This window comes from Plectrocnemia conspersa, unplaced genomic scaffold (genome assembly GCF_051122295.1).
Source record: "Plectrocnemia conspersa isolate PC_06_02 unplaced genomic scaffold, ASM5112229v1 ptg000009l, whole genome shotgun sequence".
In the NCBI taxonomy this organism is placed as follows: Eukaryota; Metazoa; Arthropoda; class Insecta; order Trichoptera; family Polycentropodidae; genus Plectrocnemia; species Plectrocnemia conspersa.
This window is the reverse complement of record NW_028277173.1, coordinates 2,509,533-2,535,547: the sequence shown is the minus strand read 5'-3', so window position 1 is coordinate 2,535,547 and position 26,015 is coordinate 2,509,533. Positions and strand designations below refer to the sequence as shown.

Here is a 26,015-nt window from a genome sequence, read left to right as displayed (position 1 = left end):
AGCTCGTGAACGAAGGAGCTTTCAAGAGATTCTCATAGTGAGTCAGATTGTTTCGGGAGATTCGCAGGTGCGCTCATGAGCGATTGATGTCGGAGTTTGATCGACGCGCTACAAGGACGTCTTACGAGGATCACATGGACCCTTGACCTCCGCACGAAGCGACAGTTTGTTTAAGGTTAGTTTTAATACTCCCTTATGCCTGAATAATATTATAAATAAATATGTGATTAATATGCAGTATACGATGAGTACGTTACATTTTTTTGCCACAAAGATGAAAAGTAAAATCACCGTTGATTTTATCTGTATTATATATTTAGTTTTACCACAGAAAACGACTCTGTTCTTAATTTTTTTTAATTAATAGTTTCTCAGCACTTTTCCATTGAAAAAATATTTAAGAATCATTTTAAAACAGACTTGTATGATTATTTGTTATACATAGTATATATTAGATTTATTTAAAATCAATTTCAATTAATTCAATGATTATTATAAAAATTACTACAAATGAAATTTTATACAATAGTGATTGATTTAATTTTTTATAGTCAAATCTATCATTTTTATGGCTACTTATTACTCCAATAGATTCAATTTTCTGTATAAAAATTACTACAAAAAATCATAGTATTATTTATCAAATGATATTTTTTTCGTAGTGATGTTATAATCAAATTTATATTTTTTACGGCTATTTGTGATGCAAATCTTTATTCACTTCTTATCAGTTTTTGTCACAAAGACGCAATTATCTGATTTTATGTGAATATATGCATTAAGTATTATCTTTAAATTATCAAAATATGAATAATACAAGTAAATAAAGTTATAAAAATAGCCTCAGAACTATTTGTAAAAAATATAATAAGCTATTCTTTTTTAATTTATATATTTCACAAAATGTTTTGAACATCTCGTTAAAATTATTATTGTTATCGTATTGAAGTTTACAAATAACTGCTTCAATTATTTTTATTATATCGTAAATATATTTTTGTTATAATCAAATTTATCATTTTTCGGATTCTTGTAATGCAAATCTTAACATTTAATTGCCACAAGGGTTTAATTATTTCATTATAATATAAAAATATGCACTTATATATATTCTAGTATCTGTTATTTTTTGCCAAAACGAATAAATAAAATTATTAAAGTATATTTTATAAATCACTACAAAATAAAAAATGAGAATTACTTTGAAATTATATATATATTTTATTTCATATAGGCAATTTAAAATAAATTAAACACCATTTTTAATAATAAAAAGTAGTATTTAATTGCTTTAAATGTTTTTTTTTATTGAATAAATAGATTTTTTGTTACAGTCGATTTTATCATTTTTACGGCTATTTGTGATGCAATCAGTATTTGACTTCTTATTACGAACATTTTATTGCCACAATGATTCGATTATCTAATGGTAAGATAAACACATGCATTAATTTTATAACATATTGTTTCATAATTTTTTTTATATAAACATAAAAATTATGTTTTTTTACCTTTAAAATTTGATATATATATTTTATGATTCATAGGTAATTCAAAATAAACATTATAGTTTATTAAACAAGTATTTTTTTTGTTATTGTAGTGATGCATATAATCAGTTGCTTTATTTAGTCTTTTATTGCCACAATGATTCATTTATCTAATGGTATATACACGTGCATTAATTTTATCACATATTGTTTCATACAATTTTAAGTAAAAAATATGTTTCTATTACTTTAAAATTTGATATATTTTTTATGATTCATAGGTAATTTGAAATAAACATCATAGTATATTATACTAATACACATTTTTTGTTATTGTAGTGATATAAATATATAATCAATTGCTTTATTTTTTATATAGTATGAATAGATGATTTGTTCGCAAACAATTCATTGGTCAATATTTTTTTGACTTATGGTTAGTTACAGCAATACAAAAATATTTTTTCATGATTATCAAAAATTCAGTGAATATTTTATGTATTGCATTTACTGCATCCGATATTAAACAAATAAGTTCAATAGCTTCGTTCAACAAACTGTTAAAATTTAATCGACCATACAATATAAAATACTGAACCTTTATTTATAAGTATGTACTAACTACTGATTAAATAAGAAATCTTGTTTGTTGTAGTCAAATTTATAATTTTGCGAATACTTGAAATGCATATTTGAAGTCTACTTTTCATAGTTATTTTTTAATTATTTAATAAAAAATATGCCAATGCTAAAATAAAAACTAATAACAGATTTTTAATAAGCGCTTATATTTACAATAAAATATTATATAGATTTAATTCCTAAATGACAAATGTAAAAATATGTTAAATTTGATCTATAGCATAGTATCACTACAATAACAAAAATAAATATACTGAGCTATTTCAGTTTTTTTTTAAAAATATTATTAAATTATTTAATTAAAAATAATTAAATTTAATATATTTTTTAATTTTATTTATTTTTTTAGAATTGATTTTTTGTTCGTTTATTATCAAGCGTAAAACAGTAATATTTTTTTTAATTATCGTTTTTAATTAATTATTTTCTATAAAATATTCCGATTTTTTTTCACACCAAAAAATATTTTTTTACTGTAAAAATCATTATTATATATATAGTATAGCCAAAAACTTTGTTTAAAATAAACTGTTACATCATTGTATATTATATATTATATAATAAATATTAAGGATGCAATTAAAAATATTTTGTAGTGTTTTAGAATCGAATATATATAAAAACGAAACTTTATCGAAAAATTTATATATTTATTATACGCTTATTATCTTTTATTTGTGGCAAAAATTATTGAATACATCTAATTCTATAAATATTGATTAAATACAAAGATTAATGCTTAGGATTATAGTATATACATATATAAATAATTCATCTATCATTAAATATTTTTAATGAAAACATAAAATGTTATCCTGTTAGGCACGCGCCATCAACTTTATGGCCTTTTTCTATACATAATATAACTGTTTTTTATTATGATTTATATACAATATAAACTGAGAGAATATTATTTTTCCTTATGTTTCTATATTGATTTGTAATAAAAAATCTATAGTGTTGTTACTTTTTATTGCTTTCGATTAATTAATAAACGTAGCACATGAATTATTGCTATTCTGTATGATTGATAAAATTGCTGGAAGATTATATTGTTCCATAGATTTTGACATTGTGCTATAAAAATAAACTCAATAAGTCCGTTGTGTATTTAGTATTTATTTGTTGCTAAAAAATGGGTAAAACCCAGCGGCTTAGTGGCTGATGATTTACCTGTGAGATTTATGTAAGCCCTTCGATAAATTTAAATAACGATATTTTAACCTGTGTTCGAAGAAAAATGAATCACTGAAAGTTTATTATAGATTAACCACGTTTAGATATCGATTTGGATTTGAGATTTGTTGATGTTGAACAACAGTTTTGCATAGATGTTTGATAATTTTTTTTCGCACACACAAAATCGAAGGGTCAACGCGGAGGTCTCTATTTTCATTGTGCGCTAAATTGTTCGACAACAATCGATGCACCGTGCCCTATCTCGTTCGGCATCTTCTCATTCAACGGACACTTCCTCATTCTTCGATTGTCAACTTGACGACGTGTCAATGAAAAGGTCCCTTCTTTCGAATTCATTGACGCGTTCGATGCGGTCAGATTCGCCCTCAGATAAAAACTATGGGGGCAAAACAAAACACAAAGTGTCGACCTCTGATATTATTGATGAAAAAACGCAGAGTTATTAATTTTTATTTTATTGCTGTCATGATAAAATATGGTGTCAAAATTTGCTCCCCTATGATTTACGTTTGTTTACAACGATTGAATGGTGCCACACGTGAGAGGATAGAAGGGATTAGTGCCCATCCGAAAATTTGTCGACTCCCCAAGACGTTTCCGATTTACTAATCCATATAGGAGAGCACATGTTGAATTATTTATTATTTAGTGTTACAACAAGCTTATCTTTTTTGCGGATTTAAAAAAACATTTGGTTAATGAACTATGGCGAACTTTGGTTCAATAAAATATTGATAAATAAACATTTGGACTACTTTTTATGATTGATTAAATACATAGTACATATTTATGTTTCTTAGAACAGTATTTTATTATAGATAGTCAGTATATTTTGAAAGATTAGTATTTATATTAAATGGTCAGTTTTATTTTGACAGTTGGTCGGTGTAAGTTTCATGGTTATTGGCTCTTATGGTTGACATCACTGGCATTGTATAAATACATATTTTGAAAACAGGGTTTCATCTCTAACTAATCTGCTCAGCGTTTAGGTGAGCACAAAAATAGTTCGTGATTATATTATTATTATTATTGTAAAAATATTATAAATTTATTATAATAATTTTATATCATATGTCCATCACTGCCGAAACATCGAACAGTAAATTATTAAAATTAATACATAATATTTTTAACCAATTGAGTTTCGTTATAACGTGTTTTTTGCTATACGCCTAAGTAATCAATTAAATAACCTACTTTATTAATTGTCAGTCATAAAATATAATAGTTTATATTTTATGACTAACAATACTTTCAGTCTGGGGTTTTAAAAATTCTTACTTATTTTAATTTAATTTAATTTTAATTCTGTGCAAAAATCGATCATCCAAGTTATTCTCCAAAGGATACCGAAGATTTTTTCGGCGAAACGTCGGGTTAAAATCCTTAAAAACCGTGACAAAATTTGTGTCACATTCATTGAAAAATATAATACTATAACGATTTTAATGTATTTTTAATGCACCCCAGTATTTTAAAATTTTTATCGTGAGTTTATGTTTATTGTTTAATTATACTTTCTATCGATTATCGTAATCTAAAATAAAATTTTCTTAATCTCACTTAAATAAATTTGAGATAAGTCGTAGTTTATAATTAATAAAACAGACTTTGATTTCAGTCTGGTGTCTCAATACTTAGTAGTTGTTGATTGTGTTTGTGGTGTTACTGAATGTTAAAGCAAAGCTTTATAATAAATAATATTAATTAATTGATTTAAACAATTAAAGCAACATTACTTTTACTTTAATATACTACATATATTGATAGTTTATTAATAGTATAAAATCATGATAGACCAGTGGTATAAGTCGGAGACTAATACCTGAAAGACTTGTGTTCGAATCTTAATTGGCACTGTTGTTTTGTCATTTTTATTTTAGCTATATATTATATACAAAAAATATGTACTAAGCTATTTCACCTATATCGTTTTTATTTTTTATAATATATAGTCAAAAATTTAGTTTAAAATATACTATTGATCATAGTATATTATATATAATTTTAAAAATGCAATTAAATGATATATTTTAGTGTTTTAGAATCAAAGATATTTAAAATACGAAACCTTATAAGTAACTATTATTTTATTATAAAATTATGATCGATTAGTGGTACATGTTGATGACTAAAACCTGAAAGTCATGGGTTTAAATCTTGATTGGAATAAGTGTTTTTAAATATCTATCGTATCTGATTATTTTATAAAATGTAATACAGATTTGAGTTCTGAATAAACGTAGAAAAATATTTATTTTGCAAAAAAACACTTTTTCAACAAAATTATAATTAGTCGTATAATAGTGATAATTTGTTTAAAGTATTGTATTTAATTAATTATTTTCTATAAAATAATACACCGATGTCTTTCATTAAAAATATGTTTTTTACACAAGAATTAAAAAAATATTGCTGATGTAAAAAATGATGATTTTTTATGTTTTTATTATTTTCAAATAATATTTTGCTATAAATAATCAATATTTAAATTATTATGGTGTGACTATATAGTGTTTATATATTTGTTACTGTTTTAAATTAAAAAGGTTTTGGAATCAAACTGCGTCATTTCAATATTAATTCAATCAAATTTATAAAATACGGAAGTTGGTAAGTCATCGGTAAAGTTTTGTTATTATGTTTCAACTTTGTTTTCTATGATTAATCTCTAGACGTTTGTGACAAAGCTTGCGTGTGTTACTTCCTGATTCGTCATTGTTTATAATTTCTTCTTTATTGTTGTTACTATTATGGGTTAGTCGAGACCGATCGATTTTCTCCCGTTGTGTATTAGTAGCAATTTGTCATCAGAGCCGATAAGAACGAGCTGCCGTTCTGTGCATTCAAGTTTTATACTGTTTCTTATCTTATTTCTATAGACGTAGTTTAACATAAAAATAATACATTGTCAATATTTATTTAGATATATTTACATTGAAAGCAATTTGGATCTGATGAAGGTTCGGGGCAAAATGAACAGTGAGTTTTTAAAAATTATAATCTTAATAACCGTTACAGGATTCGTGGTTTAGATATATTTTTATTAGTAAAAATATATTTATTTTCTAATAGTACATTATGTGTAAATCGATATTGTTCAGAGTTTAAAACCTAGCCAGTTTGACGTAACTTCTTCCTGGAACGTGACTTTTCTTGGTTTAGTTACACAATAATTCGTTCGCTACAATGTTGCAGGTTCTTTTGAACTCAGACAATAAAACACAAAACAACTTATCGTCGACATATTTTCCACCGGTCATAAAGATTAAGTTTTGTGCTATTCAAATAGCATCATTACTATGAATGAACTTTTCTAATCAGCAGATTTGAACAACTATGTAAATTAAAATTGTGTATATAATGTTATGTCAGTAGTTAAGTAGACGCATAATAAGAGTAATCTTATTATTTTACTCATATATTTATTATAAGCAGGAAAAATCATAGCAAGAATATATATATAAAAAACGACCTAAAATAATAAATCTGAGCTATAGTTGTTTGAGATGTATGTACTAATGTAGTTCAGGTATATGTTCCTTCAGCCCTTTTAATACATATAATAAATAAAAGGAGCGGAACATTGCCTTCAAAAGCACTTTCACAATAAACATTATTATTCAAAGGGACAGATTGTAGATTTTTACGCGGCTCCGTTTGTGTTAAAATTTGTTTGCAAATTATTGTTGACCTTATTGCATTTTGAACGTTTAAAAAAGTAATATGACAGATATTAGATATGATCAGTAATTTGACAACTGGATTTAATGCAGTAAAATAAATAAATAATACATTCAGTTTCATGTGGTTATTCCTAAAAAAAAATCTAGAAAAAACATCCCGAAAATATTTTTTAAAATATGTCAATTCAGTAAAATCAAACCGGAATACATTTTCGCCGGTAGATATATATTTTTATCAATGAAAATATAAATTATCTGGCAGACGCTAGTAAAATTATATGTTTTTAACTTTTCTATATGTAGTAATATATAGTATATTTACATACTTATCATTATTTATTTACATCCGATGTATAAATGTTACAGTAATAAAGTTATATTTTCATTAGTTAAGTCCAAATACATTTTCATCAGTAGATATATATTTCTATTAGCGAAGATATAATTTAATTGATAAGCGCTAATATGCTGCTCTAAAATGTCTATAAAGCTCAATTTGACAGTTGCGAAACGTTCATTTGCTGTTCAAACCCAAACCTAACCTAATGAAAATTCTATAATTAATTATAGTTTTAGAACTTTTATTAGGTCAAGTTCAAAATACAAACTAAACCAACCCATTTCTTAATTATTGCATCTCACATATTGCTCCATAGTTTATCTGCATTTCAATATTACACTATTTTAAAAATATGATAGCTATCCTTACTGATATTACTATGGACTTTTAATATAAGAGGGCTGATCAAAAAATTCTCAAACCGAATTTTGGTCAATAGGAGAGCGCAAAAACAATTATCACTTCTCAGAAGGCAAAAATTCACGTCAAAAGCAATAAAATCGTGTCAGCGCCGGCGCAGTGGGAACGCTCGGTAACGAGCGTTCCCACTGCGACGGCGACGGCACGATTTTATTGCTTTTGACGTGGATTTTTGACTTCTGAGTAGTGATAATTGTTTTTTTGCGCTCTCCTATTGGGCAAAATTCGGTTTAGATGTGCTTTATTCGATCTTCACTCGTAATATTTTTATAAAAATATGGCACGCGATGGCACGATTTTATTGCTTTTGACCTAGACTGGAAATTCACTATATGGCAACACTGAACAGCAGAGAAAGCACGATAATTATCATCAATATATATTTTTAATGCCTAATTAAAATATTTCGCAACGGTGGCTAATTTTTATATTTATTTATAGCATAGAAAAGGTTAACTCGTATATATTATTATTTATTCAAGAAATTATTTTACGATGTTAAAATATATATAAAATGCCATTTTTATCATGAGGCCCAGAATCATTGTTTTTCCAGGGCCCTGGTTTCCTCTCGGCGGTCCCGATTATAAGACAAAGTAAGAACATCATTTATAGGAATGTTATTTTTCTAATAGTTACGTTGAGTCATTTTTAAAAAATCGTAAAGAAATAAATACGAAATATTACATCTTTTTATTGCGTACCAAAAATATCAAAACGCCACTGTAAAAATGTAATTTATTGCTTCTTTTTCTCTCGTACTTTTTTATACACAGTAAAGCTTTTAAAACTTGACGTTTGCTTAGTAATAGGTACAAAAATTTATGGAAAATCTGGTGGTTCGACTTTTCTTTTCCCGACTCGTGTCAATATTTAGTTATCAAAACCAATGGACCCGTGTGTGGTGGCTGAACAGTCACGATCTCACGTATTTGTACAATTCATCAGGCAGCCCTTTATGTGCTCACTATATAGGGCTATATAATGCAGCGAGATATTTCGGGAATTTTACTGCGTCTCTCTTCAACCGACTTTTATGGTGTTAAATTTATTCTAATTTACGCCTTCAGACTTAAAATAAAATGCTACTGTGAACATTCTGAATCTGATACATACTATTTTTAGTCCATGAAAAATTTATTGTTAATAATGATCTTCAAGACAGATCACCATTTAAAATGATAAATGATAAAGTTCTTATATTTATATTTTGTAAATCATTCGTTATGATTTAATTCGTTGTAATTATTAACTGAATTACTAAATTTTTAAGATTTTTAATTATATCAATAATCAAAAACTGTAATGTATATTAAAGGAACGAACTGTTTTCAATTAATAACTGGCAATATCCTAATATGGTCAGTTATTATTTTTAGCAAATAATAACTGACCATATTTAAAAATATTTTTAGTAATTAAATGGTATAAATTATTTTATAATTAATTGACCATTTTTAAGTATTGACTAGACTTATTTTAATAATTATACTTATTATTGCATTTTAAAATTATTAACATTTAAAAAAAATATAACGGACATTATTTATGAAAAATAAATTATTTAGCAAATATTACGAAATCAGTATCTTTTAATAATCAATCAACTTATAATTTTTTTTCAAACTAAATTAATGTCACTTGGAAGATAACAACAAAATAATGTTTTTTTACTACAAATAAATTGCATAATTTTGTGGTCTTTATCTACAATTAAATTACTTTTAACTTAACAGACTGCTGCTAAAGTCTCAACAATTAATAAATTATCATTACTAGCATTATATTATATAATAATATAATAAAATAATAAAAATCACATATTGAACAACACAATAAATATTAAATGCAATGAATGTCAATAAAATTAAATAAAGGTCTATACGTTTCTATCGGGTTTATTTCCTACCATCGGTCCATTGAAGGGCCAAAAGTTCGTGTCCATGAATAAATTACTTGACTTTTTGTGACGTTTGTTCTAGTACGGACATATGTCGGCGGCTTTCAAACGTTCCTTTCATTAGTGCTGTTAATATTATTCATTTCGAAAATTATACTTATTTAAGTACGCTTTAAACTTTAAAGCTGTAAGCAGATTTAAAATCATTGAACAGCTAATCGCAAGGTTGTCGGTAATCTCTTTGGGAATCCGAAGCGGACAGGTTCCCACAGTTTGCTTTAGCCGCTTCCAAAAACACTGATAAGATTTTATTTTTAATTGTAAAGTGCAAAAAGTATTATTAAAGATTTAAATGCAATTAATATTGTCATGAATTGTTAGTATCGATGTAAATCTACGTGTGCCATCGTATTGAATGGACGATATCTGAAAAAGCGAAACCATATTTGTAAAAAATATTTTTACATATAATCTTTGTGGCAAAAAATTGATTAGAAAATAAAAATAGTATCTTAGTATAATAGTGTGTTAAAAATACCATTACATTATATTGACACCAATTTAATATATTAATGAATTATTCAGTTCAGTTAAACTAAGCAGTTAACATTCGTATTCCATACTCAAATTATGATTTTAATAGTAAATATATTAATAATAAAAATAATTTTATTATTTATTTATAAGTTTGAATAAATAATGGTAAAAAATAATTGGGTCTTAAAAATATAATTTTATTTTTAATATATATTTTAGAAAAATATGGTATTGGTAGTAATTCTCCATAAAACATGCCGTTTAATTTATGATTAAAAATGGCGTTTGTCACACCTAGACGCAGGTGAGTAATTGCCATACCTTTCCTTCCCAGAAAGTTAATCTCCCGAAGCTTGGTTTGATCATGCACGGTGGACCATTTTCTCACGGGCCAACGGACGTTTTTCCATCGCCATTGTTAATTTTCGGCACACAATAAAAACAAATATTCGGATAATCCCGTGCAATGTTGTTTTGTTTTGAAGGTGAGGTAAGAAATAGATAAAGAGAGCGATTTTTTATCAACATTCCGCTATTTATTGCTCTATAAACACAGTGTAAAATAATTATAAATAGATCTATATTTCTGAAAGTAAAGACAAAGTTTTAATTCTCTCACGGAATTTAATGTAACTTTTAAAAAGCTATGAAATCAGTACTAAAATATTTGATATTGGATTATTAAACATAATCCTAATTAATAAATATCTGCATTATGCTTCAATTAAAACCAAATAAAATTTGTTCTCTAATGAAATTTATAGGTAATTAAAAATATTTGTAAGGTTTTTATATGTAAAATTATAGTTTTTTAGATAAAAATATATTTTCAATACAACTATTTTTGAACACTGCATTAAAAATAATTTTTATTTCCATTATATGATTGATTATAATATATTATAATTAGAAGTATACTTTAAATACAATTGGTGCTGTAATTTCGGATCTTCTTTTCTTAGTTATTTTTTTATTTACAAAAATATTATAAGCAAAAAATATCTATATTTAAGATTTAATATCGAAGTAAATTTATATGTACTATGATATTAAAAATTAATATACGATATTAGATTAAGATCTTATTTCTACATTGAGTTTTAGAGATTTTGGTCTTTTTCATAGTCAATGCGATGTATATTTTGATAATAAATATTTTTTCATTTTACAATTGATTATAATTTAATAAATATTTTTTATATAAAAAAATCCGTATATTTTGTACGAAATGATTCGTTAAAAATCATTATTTTTTTATATTTTACGATTTATTTAAATATACTCTAAAATAAGATAAGGTACATGCTAGTAATGTAATGAGAGATTAAATTTAAGCTCTTTACAATGATACTGATTTTTAAAGTAAAAAATGAAAAAAATACATTTAAAATAAAAATCATTTTTATTTCTATTTCACAGTTGATTATAAAATATTATTAATTGTAGTATATATTAAACATAATTTAAGGTATGTTTTAAATTCTTTATTAAAATTATGATTTATAAGTAAAAACTGATTTTAATCAAAATCTCAATAAATTTGGTACAAAATATTCATTTAAAAATCAATTTATTAATTATATTGTATTATAATTCGTAGTATATTTTCAATTTAATTAAAACCGAGTCTTCTTTTTTATTATAAGTATGACAAATAATTACAAAAAATCAATACATTTTGATAAAAATGATTATTTTAAATTAATACTAAAAAAAATATTTTACGATTGATTTATATAAAGTTAATATTGCAGTTCATTTTAATTTAAATTAAAGCTAAGATTTGGATTTCTTATTGTTAATATGATTTTTAAAGTGATAAAATACAAAATAATTACATTTTGTATTTGTAAAAAAAAAACATAAAATTTTAGTATATTTGAAACATAATCATTAACTAAAAATAGGTCTTAAAAATAAATTTTATTTTAAATTTAAGTTAGGTTTTGCTATATTTATTTACTAATATGATTTTTGAAATAAAAATATGGTTTTTTGTTCATGAAATTCGTTTGTTTACAACTAAATGTCTAGTTTAAAATATTTTTTTATTTAATTTTATGAAATTATGTAAATTGTAGTACTCATTAATATTATTAAAAGGAAAAATAAAGGTTATTTTTTATAATTATAATTCCTAAAGTAAAAATATGTTTTATTATAGAAAACGTTATTTAGAGATATACCTATGAATATTTTTTACAATTATTTTTATTTAAACTGTATAATTGCCTTTATTTAGCTATACATTTTTAATTCAATTAAAATGTAGTACAGTTTTATTTTTATACGTAGTATATTATTAATTAAATTTTAGCAAAAAATTAAATTTTTTTATTGTGTTTTTTAAGGTGAAAAAATATTTTTTTGACCCAAAACACCACCACAAAAAAATTCAGCATATTTACAAAATGATTAATTTATTTTTTTAAGTAAAAATAATATGTATAATAGTACATTTAAAATTAAAATAAAGCTGAGCTTGAATTTTTTTTATTATAAATATGATTATTAAAATAAAAATAAAAAAATCTTACTAATATGAAGTATATTTTAAGTATGACTATTTTAAATAATAAAATTACTAAAATTACTTTAATGCTATACTGCTATAGTTATATTTTTAGTACCGTATGCATTTTTATAATATTTTTTTAGCATTCTCATTCATTTCGCTGAAACTTAACTTTTTATATTTTTTACTAGCTTGAAAATGTACGTACTACAAAAACAAATAACATATCAATAATCAGTTCATAGCTTTACATTATATGAATCAGATCTTGTTCCAAGAATAAATAGAATAAAATTTTTATAATATATATATATAGATTACAGTTGTTTTTTGATAGCATATGCAATGTTTTGTTATCAGCGGATAATTTCAGCTGAATATTATATTTTTTGAGGAAAAATTAGATTGCAATTGACCATAAAAAATGATAATAATTATCTAAAAAAACTTAAAATTGCATAAATATAATATAAGCATAATTTGACATCATACAAATGTGAAAAAACAAGATAAAATCGATAATACATCTTATAGAGAAAAAAAGTAATGATACATCTCAAATAACTTTTTCACATACACGTGGATTTATGTTATCTTTGTTGCACAAACAATTTGCTCGATTTTTTAAATTAAATTCAGAAACCTTTGTAAGTGTCGGTTTGTAATTTGTATTTCTGGGATTCGATCCACATACCTTCCGTTTCAAGCGCTAAGCCCCCGCGCGTAATAGGAAGCACGCGCCGGTTATAAATATGTTTACCACCCCTGATTCTCCCTGATGATTGATGATCTTGACGGTCGTGTCTCACCTTGGCAATTGCCTAGAAAAAATCTCGAATTCCTCACCCCGAAACGTGACCACAAACAATACCGGCAATTAAACTGTTTAAATGTCCATGAAGGTGCAAAAGTCATTGTTTCACTTTATCTATTCAATTATTGTCAGTATAATTTTGCTTAGTGGCTCAAGAATGTGACAGCTGCTATGTAAATCCTAATATGGAGATTTTTTATCTCCGATCGAGTCATTCGATCTATTGAAATGTGAATCATCGAGTGATCTCATTTCTTTACTATCGCACCTCGTTTTAATACTAAGAAGGTTTATTTACATTTGCCTTTTGATTTGTTTATACAATCAAGCTATTGAATTACTATACTAATATAATTGGTTGTGTTCTTATTAGCTTATTCTTAAAGTAAAATAATATCGACATTGCTCATTAATAATGTGCTTATAATATTTTTTCATCTATAAAGATCCAGATTATTATCATAAAAAATTGAAGCTATGTTGTTTCACTAAATAACGAACTGTTTTAATAGTTTGACATAAGACTATAATATTTATTAAAATATCTAATGACAATAACAATAATATTATATTTAAAGTGACCAATCAGTATACTTCGGATGTGATAGGCGTTTCATCTTTTGATATCTAAATCGAGACAGTGTTATGTAATTCACAGTGGAATGGAAAGGGACAGCAATTCATGTGCGCAATTGCCTCTCGACAGTGCGCATCCAGATGTAGCAAACAATCGATATTTCCATTTAACCCTATTTTATTTAGTAATTAATTTTAGTACTAGAACTCTGAATACGCAAATAGAACCCAAGTGTTTCTCTCGAAATAAATCGACGAGTGTAAAAGTAGCCGTGGATATTTATTATTCGGAATAATTTTACGACGAGGAGAAATGAGCAAAGCTCCGAAGGGTCCTGAAATCAAAACCTGTTAGGCATTTCCCGCCCAACAATCAGATCTCGCTGTACGTGATTTGCATTATTCATGACTTGTTTTCGGTGGCCATTTTGTTTTATGCTTCCGAGTTGCATCCATATTCATTCTATTAAATAGATTCGGTTCTTCAAGAACTTTGATTTACACTCAATTTTAATAACATTAAAAAAATTGCCACAAAGATAAGAAAAGTTGGTTTTATTCAGAACTACTTTATTTTACAGATACCATAGAAATTTTCTTCAAAATATTTTTAATAGATTTTTTTGCTAGAAGCGTTGATATATAATACAATTCATTATATTTTCGGCGTAGTTTCTACTGAAAAGCAAATTTCAAAGTTGCTAAGGGACGTTGATGACAATGCAATAATGTTCAGCGAATTTTAGAGTGCATTAGAAAGTCGCGATTGCGTCCCTAATTCTGACCAGGACATTAGCTCTTGAAAACGCTCCTCTTGCACGAGCCGTCCAGCTTCTGAACGAGCTTGCCAAACACGTGGATGTTTTCGGCAATAGGTATGAGGAGCTGGAACTGGGATGGTGCTAATATATTTTAGATGTGCAAAGATGTGTAGCTTTAATTAAATTAAAATTGTAAAACGACATTATATTATGAACAATCAAAAATTAGAAAATAAAAGCTTTAAAAGTTATTGCTTATGTTGTATACTAATTTGTAGCAAATTAAAAATATAAACACCAATAAATTATTAATGACAGCAATATAATAAATATATTATATGAAAATTTCTTCTTAATATGCTGGCATTGCACATTGATCTGTATAACATCAGCTACGAGGAGCTGGTCCGGTCCGTATAAAATTTTAATATTTTATGATTTTTTATGTTGCTTCTTTGTATGTATTATTTTAATTATATATTTTTGTGTGTATTGAAATAATACAATGTATTGTTTTCGATCATCGTGACGCATTGGAGTAACTTGTTAATTTAAGTAAATAAATAATAAAAAAATACTAAGCATGATTCTTAGCTGATTCATTGTTCAAAGATATGATATATATAAAAAATGGGTAAGAATCAACGTCGGTCGTCGTTTTTCGTACGTTTTAAAATATAATATTTTATGTAGAATTTTTTAAAATCAAATGAATAAAATAAAACTATAATATTTTTTTATTAAACGTATAAAATTGTCAAAACAAAAGGTTTTTTAATTAAAAATTTAAACGAAAAGCCTAAAACATAGCTTTAATTTAATTTGAAATGTATAATGCATCGATATTATTTTATAAACAATAAAAAAAGCTTTGAAAAATACTAAAATTATTGATAATAATACACAATAATTCGTAAAAAATATAAATAGCAAGAAACAAATAAGTATTAATGTCGGTCATCGTGTTTCGTACAATTTAGGATATTATTTTTTGTAGAATCTTAAATTCTACTTTAAAAAATCAAATAATTTATTTATAGCCTTAAATTCATATTCAAATTATTATAATATGTAAAAATAAAATCAAATATGTTAGAAAACATGAATCATGAACTTATTGGAGCTTAAAAACAGTGTAATTTTGCATATATTTTATCGTATCTTTGTGGCAAAAATCGTCTATATTTATATATTAATATATTACAAAGTAATAATGTATTTTCGTTTTACTTGGTTTTTAGAATATAATATTTATTTAAATTAATAAGTTTAAAACGTATTATGAAAGCTTAAAAATTAAATCTTATATTAAAAATTTACGTTGATAAATATTATATTTTTACGGACTTTCCTGTTATTGGTGGGCAAATTTATTCTATACAAATAATTATATATAATTAAAAATGTAATTTTTTAAGTAGGTTCGTTTCAGATAGTTATTCATGGGGTGTTTACTGTTCTAACCAACGCTCACTCGCTGCCGCTCGTTCGTACCTATCCTGTTTAAATTTTAAAACGTATTTTTGTGCAAAACGTTGTTTTGTACAGTGATGTATTTATATTAATATACAAATGTATTAACAATTGGACAGAACAGTGATGTATATACATATATAATATATAAATAAAATATATAAACATATATTTTTTCAGAATAAATTTGTCTTCTGATAACAGTAGAGTGCCGTTTAAACATTGTTTGGATAGCAAAAATATTTTTTGTTAAAAAAAACTGAATATTACAAAAATTAATTAATAACAGTATTTATTTCGCGTATAATTAACATTTAAATTAAGTTTGAGTTATTATTTTTGTATTGAAGTATTATTTATAAAGAAATAATATTTTAGTATGTTATCAAATGTTAACAAATTTAAAAGTAATTAAAAAAAAATCAAGTTAAAGTTAATAGTCTGGTTTGAAGATCTAAATCATTTTTACATACCTTTTTATTAACTTATTTATTGTAAATCTTCCTTTGCAATATAACATACATTACCCCAATGCGTCACTCTAGGTTAAACGCAATCTACAACTACAAAGTAGTAATGAAACATCAGACTGAAATCAAAGTCTGTGAATCAGTGAATTAAAATTTATTAAATAGAAACTAATACTACAGCTTAGAATTAATATGTTTTATTTTAATTATTTATCATGATATTTATTTATGAGATAAGGAAAATCTTGGAAATCCTGATGGATCGAAATTATAATTATATACAATAAAAATCACAAATTTCGATCTTCCAGACACGATGAAAATTGCATAATACTAGGGTCTATATCAGGCGCGTACGGCGAGATACATTTGCACAGAGATTTGCTCGCGTGTTAAGTGACGAGAGTGAGTGAGAGATAAGAGCGTACGTTACATGCGTTCCGCACGCCCATTTCTTCTCACTCACACTCGTCACTTTACACGCGAGCGAGCGAAAGGTAATGTATCTCACTGTACGCGCCTGGTATAGTCACCGACTTACTGGTATATCTCTTCAATAATATTTTAATAATAATCTATAAATGCTGTGTATTTATATTTTAGAAAGGTACATTTATCGATGAACTTTATTATATATTATTTTTCTTTAAAGGTCGAGATCCAAGAGACATCGAAGAAATGAAGGAGAAGAGCAAGAACGCCGCTCGGTCTCGTCGGGAGAAGGAGAACGCCGAATTCTTGGAATTGGGAAGACTTCTTCCTCTGCCGGCGGCGATCACAGCGCAGTTGGACAAAGCTTCGGTCATTCGACTCTCCACCAGCTATCTTCGCCTCAGATTGCTCTTTCCGGATGGTGTGACATCTTCTCATCTATAATTTGTTCTATGTTTATTCTTTATCTAACGAAAGCGTGTCTTTAGGCTTGGGAGATCATTGGGGAGCAGCGCCACCTCCGAAAGGTCCTCGCGATTTAGCCATTCGAGAGCTTGGATCTCACCTCTTGCAAACTTTGGATGGCTTCATCTTCGTAGTGGCACCCGATGGGAAGATAATGTACATTTCTGAGACTGCCAGCGTTCATCTTGGTCTTAGTCAAGTAAGTTTATATACCTAGATTTAGTACTTACATGGTAAAGGAGAATTGATTTTTTATAAGGAGCTTTGAGATATAATTCTCGTACACATTTATACATTGTTAAGCATTTCTTAAAATTACTGAAGGATGCTGTGGAGAGTCATTCTATTTTTGAGAATTTCTAGCTATGGATTCTTGAGCAATATATTCAATGCAACTTTTCATGGCAAGGATATACGCATATACCAACTTACCTATCGAAGTTGTCATCCAGTTGTCATTCATATATGGAAGTTGTCATCATAATACATATGTATTTTTAAAATATAATTTTGTTCTGTTTGTTTTAGGTTGAATTGACCGGTAATTCCATCTACGAATACATCCATCCAGCCGATCACGACGAGATGTCTGCCGTTCTTTCCGGAGATTCTTTATCTGTGGATGGTGTAAGAACTCCCGCTGGTAACCTAATCCACAACAGCACCGTAATCCATCACCAGTCTCATCATCATCAACGATCCATGGATATGGAGTACGGGAGGGCGTTCTTCGTGCGGATGAAGTGCGTTTTGGCGAAGAGAAACGCCGGTTTGACAACTTCTGGTTACAAGGTTAGAGTTCTTTTGAAATCAATAGCGTCACACTTTTATTCCAAACCCTCCGGCCAATAGAGAAGGCTTAATCCCGAAAAAAGTTTCCGGAGCACACTCCGTCGATGGAGAAAAAACGCGTTTGTTTATCGAACAACCCCGACTTTGAAACTGATATGTTGCCAGAAAAACTGTTAAGTGCGCGATAAATCACTGGGTATTATTTTCGTTGAGTTCTCTTTTTACAGCATCGATCATTTTGTGTTTTGAAAAATACGCGGCTAGAATGTGACCCGTAATAAATTAAGCGAGACTGATCGATGCGACGTCACGCGTGTCGTATGCAAAAATGCATTTTTTGAGTGCATAGTTCTTCAGTTACAGATGCAAATTAATGCAACACAATGCACTTCGTCTAATTAGAGAAAAGGCGTTGAACTCTGCTTATTAGAATGCAGTGATTTCAAATTTACAAAGAGGAAGTATACGCAACATTTTTAAGCTCTAAATTCTAGAATCAGTGGTGTAGCTATTTTTAAGAGTATATAAAATTATTTTTATCTTCAAGTAAGATATTGCAAAGATAATTTTATTAAATTATAATTTGCAAGCTGATTTTAACTTATATAATAAGATGCTTGTTTTTATATAACTGATTTTAATAAGTATGATTTTTTTTAGTATTGATCTCATTTTTTTTATTATAGTGATGTAGATATTTTAAGTTTATTGCTGCATTTATTATAGCGATGTAGGCATTTTAATTTTATTGCTGCATTATTGTGATTTTTTGTTGTTTTAATACAAATATTTAAAAGATTTGAATAATAATTATTTAATAAATCACAAGTAGCCGTAAATATATTAAAATCGACCATATATTTAAAAAAAATATTTTAAACGATTTTAACACAGAAAATAAAGTAATCTTATAATTACATTTTGACTATATGTTTTAAAAGCAAATATTTAAAGCTGTGAAATCAGCTGTTCCTTTACACGGTAATAAAAAAATTGTAGCGAAATATTGCATCATAATTAGTAATAAATATAGAAAAAAAATATTAGGCATTGTTTAATGATTTTTATACAAGAAGTATAACTTTTTTATTTTTATACAAAAAGTTCTACAAATTATAAATTAAATTCTCAAGCGAAAAACTTTGTTTCAAATAATGAATCATATTTTTTTTAATGTATTTAAAAAATTTAACATTTAAAAAATGACGTAATGAACTAAATTTTGTTAACAAAAAATAATGCAAATAAAATTAATGTGTAATTTAATAATACGTTGTAGAAAAAAATATATTTTTAATAATTTAAAAAAACTATATAATAAATTAAAATAAATGAATTGATTATTTTTATATTTTTATCCAAAATGTTTCATATAAAATATTGCATACAATACAAAAAGTTAGTGTTGAAAAAAACATTAATGTCGCAGTGATTTTGAAATCAATTTGAATTGTTTCTAATGTGTTATATGTATTCGAATAGTACCACAAGTATGTATATAACTTTATTTATCTCAACATCTATTCAACATACAAATAATCCGAAGATTCTGACCAAATACAGGCTTTTACTATATTTATAAAAATGTGGAATATTTTTCGAATATCTTGACTACGATTCTGTTTTATAAAGTGTTTGTGTTTCTATGGCAAAGAAAGATTTTCTTTTCTATTTACAACACGGAACGGAACTAATTTTATGACGTCATAGCAAAACAACAGCTGGCTTCTGAATTGCACACAAAATATGCAGCAGAAATAGGACTCCGTAGCGAATGAGTCAACAGCGGAAGTGTTTCTCGTTCGAGTTCAATAAGAATGAGCTTTGGTCTTTTTAGGTCATCCACTGCTCCGGTTACCTGAAGACCCGACACACGAACGGAGCTGGTCTCCGACTCCTCGGCCTGGTCGCTGTCGGTCATTCTTTACCGCCGTCGGCGGTCACCGAACTGAAGCTGCACCAGAACATGTTTATGTTCCGCGCCAGCCTCGACATGAAGCTCATTTTCTTAGATGCCAGGTGAGTTCAATTTAACCATTATTTAATAAAATTCAATATACGACTGTTCATAACAAACATAATAATTTTGTTATATAAAAATCTCATTACCACTTAAGAAAGCATATGAAAAAACTTAATCCCAGCTCGGATATTTAAAGGCATAGCTCAAAATCTCTTTAAACAGGAAATGATTTTATAATTATCCTTCCCCGGCAATTATTAAAATAGTGTAGGCGAAATCACAAGCCTTTCGATAAAATGAAAAGTGAATAGTGTTAACTAGAAATTCCTTTACTTTTTTCACTACCTGCTCTGAATGCAGCTGTAAATTTAGCATATTTCAATAACACGTTTTTTTTAATTTCAGCAGTTATAATTTTATTTGAAAATATTCAGATTTTTTTTTATAAAACAATATCAATTGTATTATTATTCTGAAAAGACAATAAAATGCCTGGGTTTTAGAATATCTTTGCTCAAAAAGTGATTAATAAAAATAGTTTATGTTTAATTAATTTTTAGGTGTTTGTAAATAATTATTAAAAAAATCTGGTAGCCAGAAAATTTTAACTTCGCTACAAAAAACTAATGTGGGACATTTTTTGAGGACACGATTGTAAATATTTTGCTTAACTTTTTTAAATGCTTCAAAATGACAGCTATTCGACTTAATTAAAATTCAACAAGTAGTGAATGCAAAACCAAAAAGAAAAATTAATATAAAAAGCTTTTCCCCCCCTCATATTTACAACGTTGGGTATTACATACGTACATATTACATATTATGTATGTGAGATATAACGATTTTTGTGACCACAGAGAGAGTACGCGATCTGTGTTGCGTCGCTTGGCACTCCGTCCGGCGGCTATTGGGTCTCTTTCCTGTTTTCCTCTGATATTGTCACAGAAATGAACATTAAATTTTATATTTGATTGTTGGTAAATACATTTTTTTGATTGTCAAAACTTCAAATATAGGAACAAGTATCAAAAATATATTTTCAGTAAAATAATTATTATCCAAATTGCTTCAGTAAATTAATTTCTACCGTTAAAAGAAACCCTTTGTCATTATTAAGTAATTCGTCAACACTTGGCCACCCCTGTCGCATAACGTGTGTGTGGGGACATTGACATTGAAATGAGTTGTGTCAAATTTCACGAACCAGCTGTTCTCGCTCTCAATCGTATTTGTATTGTATTTTTTTTTGTTTCTGAAAATTCATTATCGGAACAAAACTTTTCACAGATCTTTTTAATACCTTTGTTATTTCCTTCTTCGGTAAATTTCGTCATAATTCTGAGCTGAGCTGGATGTCACTTGCAATATTTCATAAGTATAAAAATGACACCATATTTTTTTTTATTTGCATAAAATTATATGCATTCGTGTCTTTGATTGTGCAGAAACAACTTAACATATATGTGATAAGCTTTAGATATAAATCAGATCCACTTTTATTACTTCTAATAATTATAAATCAAAGTCTGTATATCAGTGACATCTATTTTAATAATATAGCATATAATCAATAGATGGACCTAGCTCAATTTTATTTTAATTATTCATTCGTGTGATTAAAAAAACTTTGAACACCTTATTTGTGATGATCGATTATAATTATAATTATAAAATAATTACTAAATTTGATTTCTCAGACACAATAGAAATTGAAAAACTCTAGTGTCTATTAAATTTCGAACCCACGTCTTTCAGGTGCCACTGGTCTATAATATAATATATATCAAAGTAAATTAGATAGATAGTATATATGCTTCGATTCTTTAAATATCAAAATGTTTTCTTTCAATGCTTCTAAGCCGTGGGAACGCCAACAGATTTCCTAGAACGGGATGCGCACATTAAAAAGCCATTGTTTTCTGTAATACTATCCTTATTACATCACGTGTGCTGGTAAGGGGTGGTGATATTGCGGAAGGAAGAAGAAAAAAAGTATTAAATTTTTCAATGTTTGTGAAACATTTGTTAACGACCGTCCCTCTTTATATATCAGAGGAGGGTGAAAGAGGATCGGGGAAGTTGTGAAGTGGTGATGCAGAAGCTGAGACGTAGATTAAGCACGTGAATGTTCATGGTACATTGTTCCAAAGACACTTTATAGCCCCCATACTGTACCTACATATTTATACACATATTTGATGTAAATGTAAATACACCAACAGTAGCTATAAAAAGAATTAAATTTTATATTGTCCAATAAACTGAGATTTTTTAAATCTTGCCTTGATAATTTCTCAAAGGGTCTTTAAATGACTTCTACGATAATAGTTCGACTTGTTTGATATAAAAATAACAGCAGTTGAAACATAAATGGGCAATATAAATTAAAATTGTCTCTTGCTAAAATTTCTACAGTTATTCTAACATTCTCTATTTGTCTTTTCACAATGCGAAACATGTGGATCGATATTCAAATCAATTAGTGCCTTTTTATTGATTATTTTATTTAAAGTCCATCGCAATCATAGTTGTCCAGCAATTTAAGATTACTGTAATTTGAGAATTTGATAATAATATTCTAAAATGTACAAAACACAATGATCGACATTAATTCTAACGTTTTTTATTATTTTTATTATTAATTTAATTGATTTTGTGTGGTACTCCACCCCAAGCAAGCTGGTCTAAATAGCCGTTTATATAGAGATTTTTTCTTCCATAAAAACGTATTTATGTTGTGTGGATTTGCATATAAATGAAATAAATATAAATAAATTAACCGCGATTGAATTATTGAACTGATTGAAAAAAATCTTTGCGTCTTAAAATAACAAATACAAAAACTTTACAAAAATTTGTGACGCACACCGGTTTTTGAGATAAGCGTTAAACGATAATAAATGGTGAGCCTATCCAATATTTTGCATCTTCTGCGAATTTCGGTCATAGTAGACACGCGATAAAATTCTATTTACAAATATTTTTCGAAAGCATAAAAGAAGTAGTGCCTTATTGTCTCTATAGATTTTAAGGTATCACTAGGCAATGATTACCTGTATTGGTTATTCAAATTTTATTCGATTATGAACCCTTGTTATGATTCACTGTATTTCCGTAGAAATACATTTCTTAAAATTACTAAATTCTGCCGTGGATTCAATTCCAAACATCTTTGATTAATACATATGCTCGCCTTTGGCAGTAGTTCTATAATACATTTTTTATTTCAGAGTATCTGCACTGACAGGATACGAGCCCCAAGACTTGATTGAGAAGACTCTCTATCACTACATCCATGGCATGGATATTATACACATGAGATGTGCACATTGCATACGTAAGTATCGTATTAAAATTTTTTATGTATGATATTTATGTAAATTAATTAAAATCATCAATTCTACAGTATTAAGCAAAGGTCAAGTGACGTCTAAGTATTACCGTTTCTTGACGAAGGGAGGAGGATGGGTTTGGATGCAAAGCTATGCCACGATCGTCCATAACTCGCGAAGTTCAAGACCACATTGCATAGTATCCGTGAACTACGTTCTCAGCGAAGTAGAAGCTAAAGGATTGGTCATGGCTACAGAGCAAGGACCTTCTAGTTTACTACATAGTCCAGATACTCCGCAAGACGTTCATTCGACAGTCTGCGAAACTCTTCAACCGAGACCTGCACATATCCATCATATACACACTCCTTCCAGTTTGGAGAAGTATAGCAGCGGAAGCGATTTCAACGACTCTGGTGGCAGCTATTCGTATCCAGAGTATTCTGTGGATCTTCTGCAAGACTTGGCGAATCCCGTGGCTCCTTCGGATACTGGTTATGATCTGTTTTATGGTGGATATAATGATAATGTCGAGCACAGCGTAGCTAATGCGGCCCAGAGACCATTCTCCGCCGGGTCTTCTTCGTGCAGTTCTGCTGAAAGTGGCGAAGGTTCTAGGCAGTACATCACAGGACAAGGACAAATGTACTGCCACGACGAAACACCACATTTTCAACCCCTTCCGTGCTATGTACAACCACCGCCACCTCCTCAACAACCTGCATACACCAGCGTGATAGTAGCAGCTGCTCAACAGTATCAACATCCACACACCATTAACGACGAATACGTGCACTGAAATAGTGATCTCTATGTAAATAATATATTTAGATATCTTATGATAATTTGTAGCGCTGGAACGTATCTGCCTATTTTAGAAATAACTTACGCATTCTACTGTATTAATTAAAAAATAAATCAATAGACTGCTAATCTTATTTAACATTCCATTATTTTGTATAGAATAATATATTTGTCAATATGTAAATTTTATATAAACAATTACTGTATTCATAAGTAAGATTGTAAATATTTGTAAATAATCATAAATTTTGTAATCACCATCAGAGTGAACAGCCATCGAGAGTACAAGTTTAATTTAATTTAATTTTAATTACTAAAGAGGCTATTATTATTCTTATTTTTAATCCTGATTATTATTATTTCATGCAAAGCCGAACTAATCGAAAATGTTGGCCAAAGATGTTTGAAAACGACTGCATTATGTTAACGTATTCATAAATATATTACATAAACATTAAAATGAAAGCTGTATTATTTATTTATCGTCACAAAAACCACACACACTTACGACTAAATCATAGGTTTTATAAATATACACATATATTGATTGCATTCTTCGTATTCGGCTTGCAAATAATAAAGCGTATAATGCGATTTCACGCACTTTGTCCGAATCGAACTTGGAACACCGAAAGGGGTTCAGGGGTCTCGAACCGTCGGCGTTTTTAACTAATATTTTTTTAATGTGTCAAAAAACACTAGCTCAACCTTTCAACAAAGAACGTTTTTTATGGTATATTCATAGGTATAATATAACTTTTCATTCTTAAAAAACACAAACACCAAATCTGCTACAATCTCATTGTATGAAGAGAAGAAGACGCCTTTTAAAATGATGTACATAAAAAAACAATTAATAGTAATGAAGTATTGCTTATTAATAAGACAAAAGTTATTACATAATTAGGAAAAAAATTCAGAAATAATTTTCTAAAGCGCTTATTACATTATGGCTCAATTGTCAGAATACATCGGTCAGAATACTAGTGGTCAGAATTAATATTAAATGGTAAGATTTATGTTGACACATGGTCAGATTCGATTTTTTTGTGTTATCGTTCAAGATTGGTACAACTGTTCGACGGCGTCTGTCGTATACATCTTGACAGTTCTGACGCGCTAGCTCTGAAGCAACAGTTCTTGTCAACACCAACTATTAGACCTTCGCTAAGACCACCACTACGGTGAATTATAATCAAAGTGTAATATTCTAAAATAAAACAAAATTAATTTTATAACATGGTTTTTATTTATTAATAATTACAAATTTATATAGGAAAAGGGAGGCGGCTCGCTACCGCTCGCGCCGACTGTAGAACCAAACAACCTAACCTGATATTGTATTGATTTGTTCTCATTTCGGTATATCTTGGACGTTGTCCAGCATCATCCAACTTATG

The 26,015-nt window shown here is 27.6% G+C and overlaps 1 protein-coding gene across 1 annotated transcript; it reads left to right on the top strand.

Annotated features, from left to right (window-relative positions):
- Positions 1-25,075, top strand: sim (bHLH transcription factor single-minded). The gene is made up of 7 exons (XM_088192854.1): positions 1-175; positions 17,480-17,680; positions 17,748-17,923; positions 18,253-18,516; positions 20,354-20,535; positions 23,710-23,816; positions 23,886-25,075. The coding sequence occupies exons 2-7, from the start codon at positions 17,506-17,508 to the stop codon at positions 24,608-24,610; spliced, it is 1,629 nt and encodes a 542-aa protein (XP_088048980.1). The 5' UTR covers positions 1-175; positions 17,480-17,505; the 3' UTR covers positions 24,611-25,075.
- The last annotated feature ends 940 nt before the right edge of the window (positions 25,076-26,015 follow it).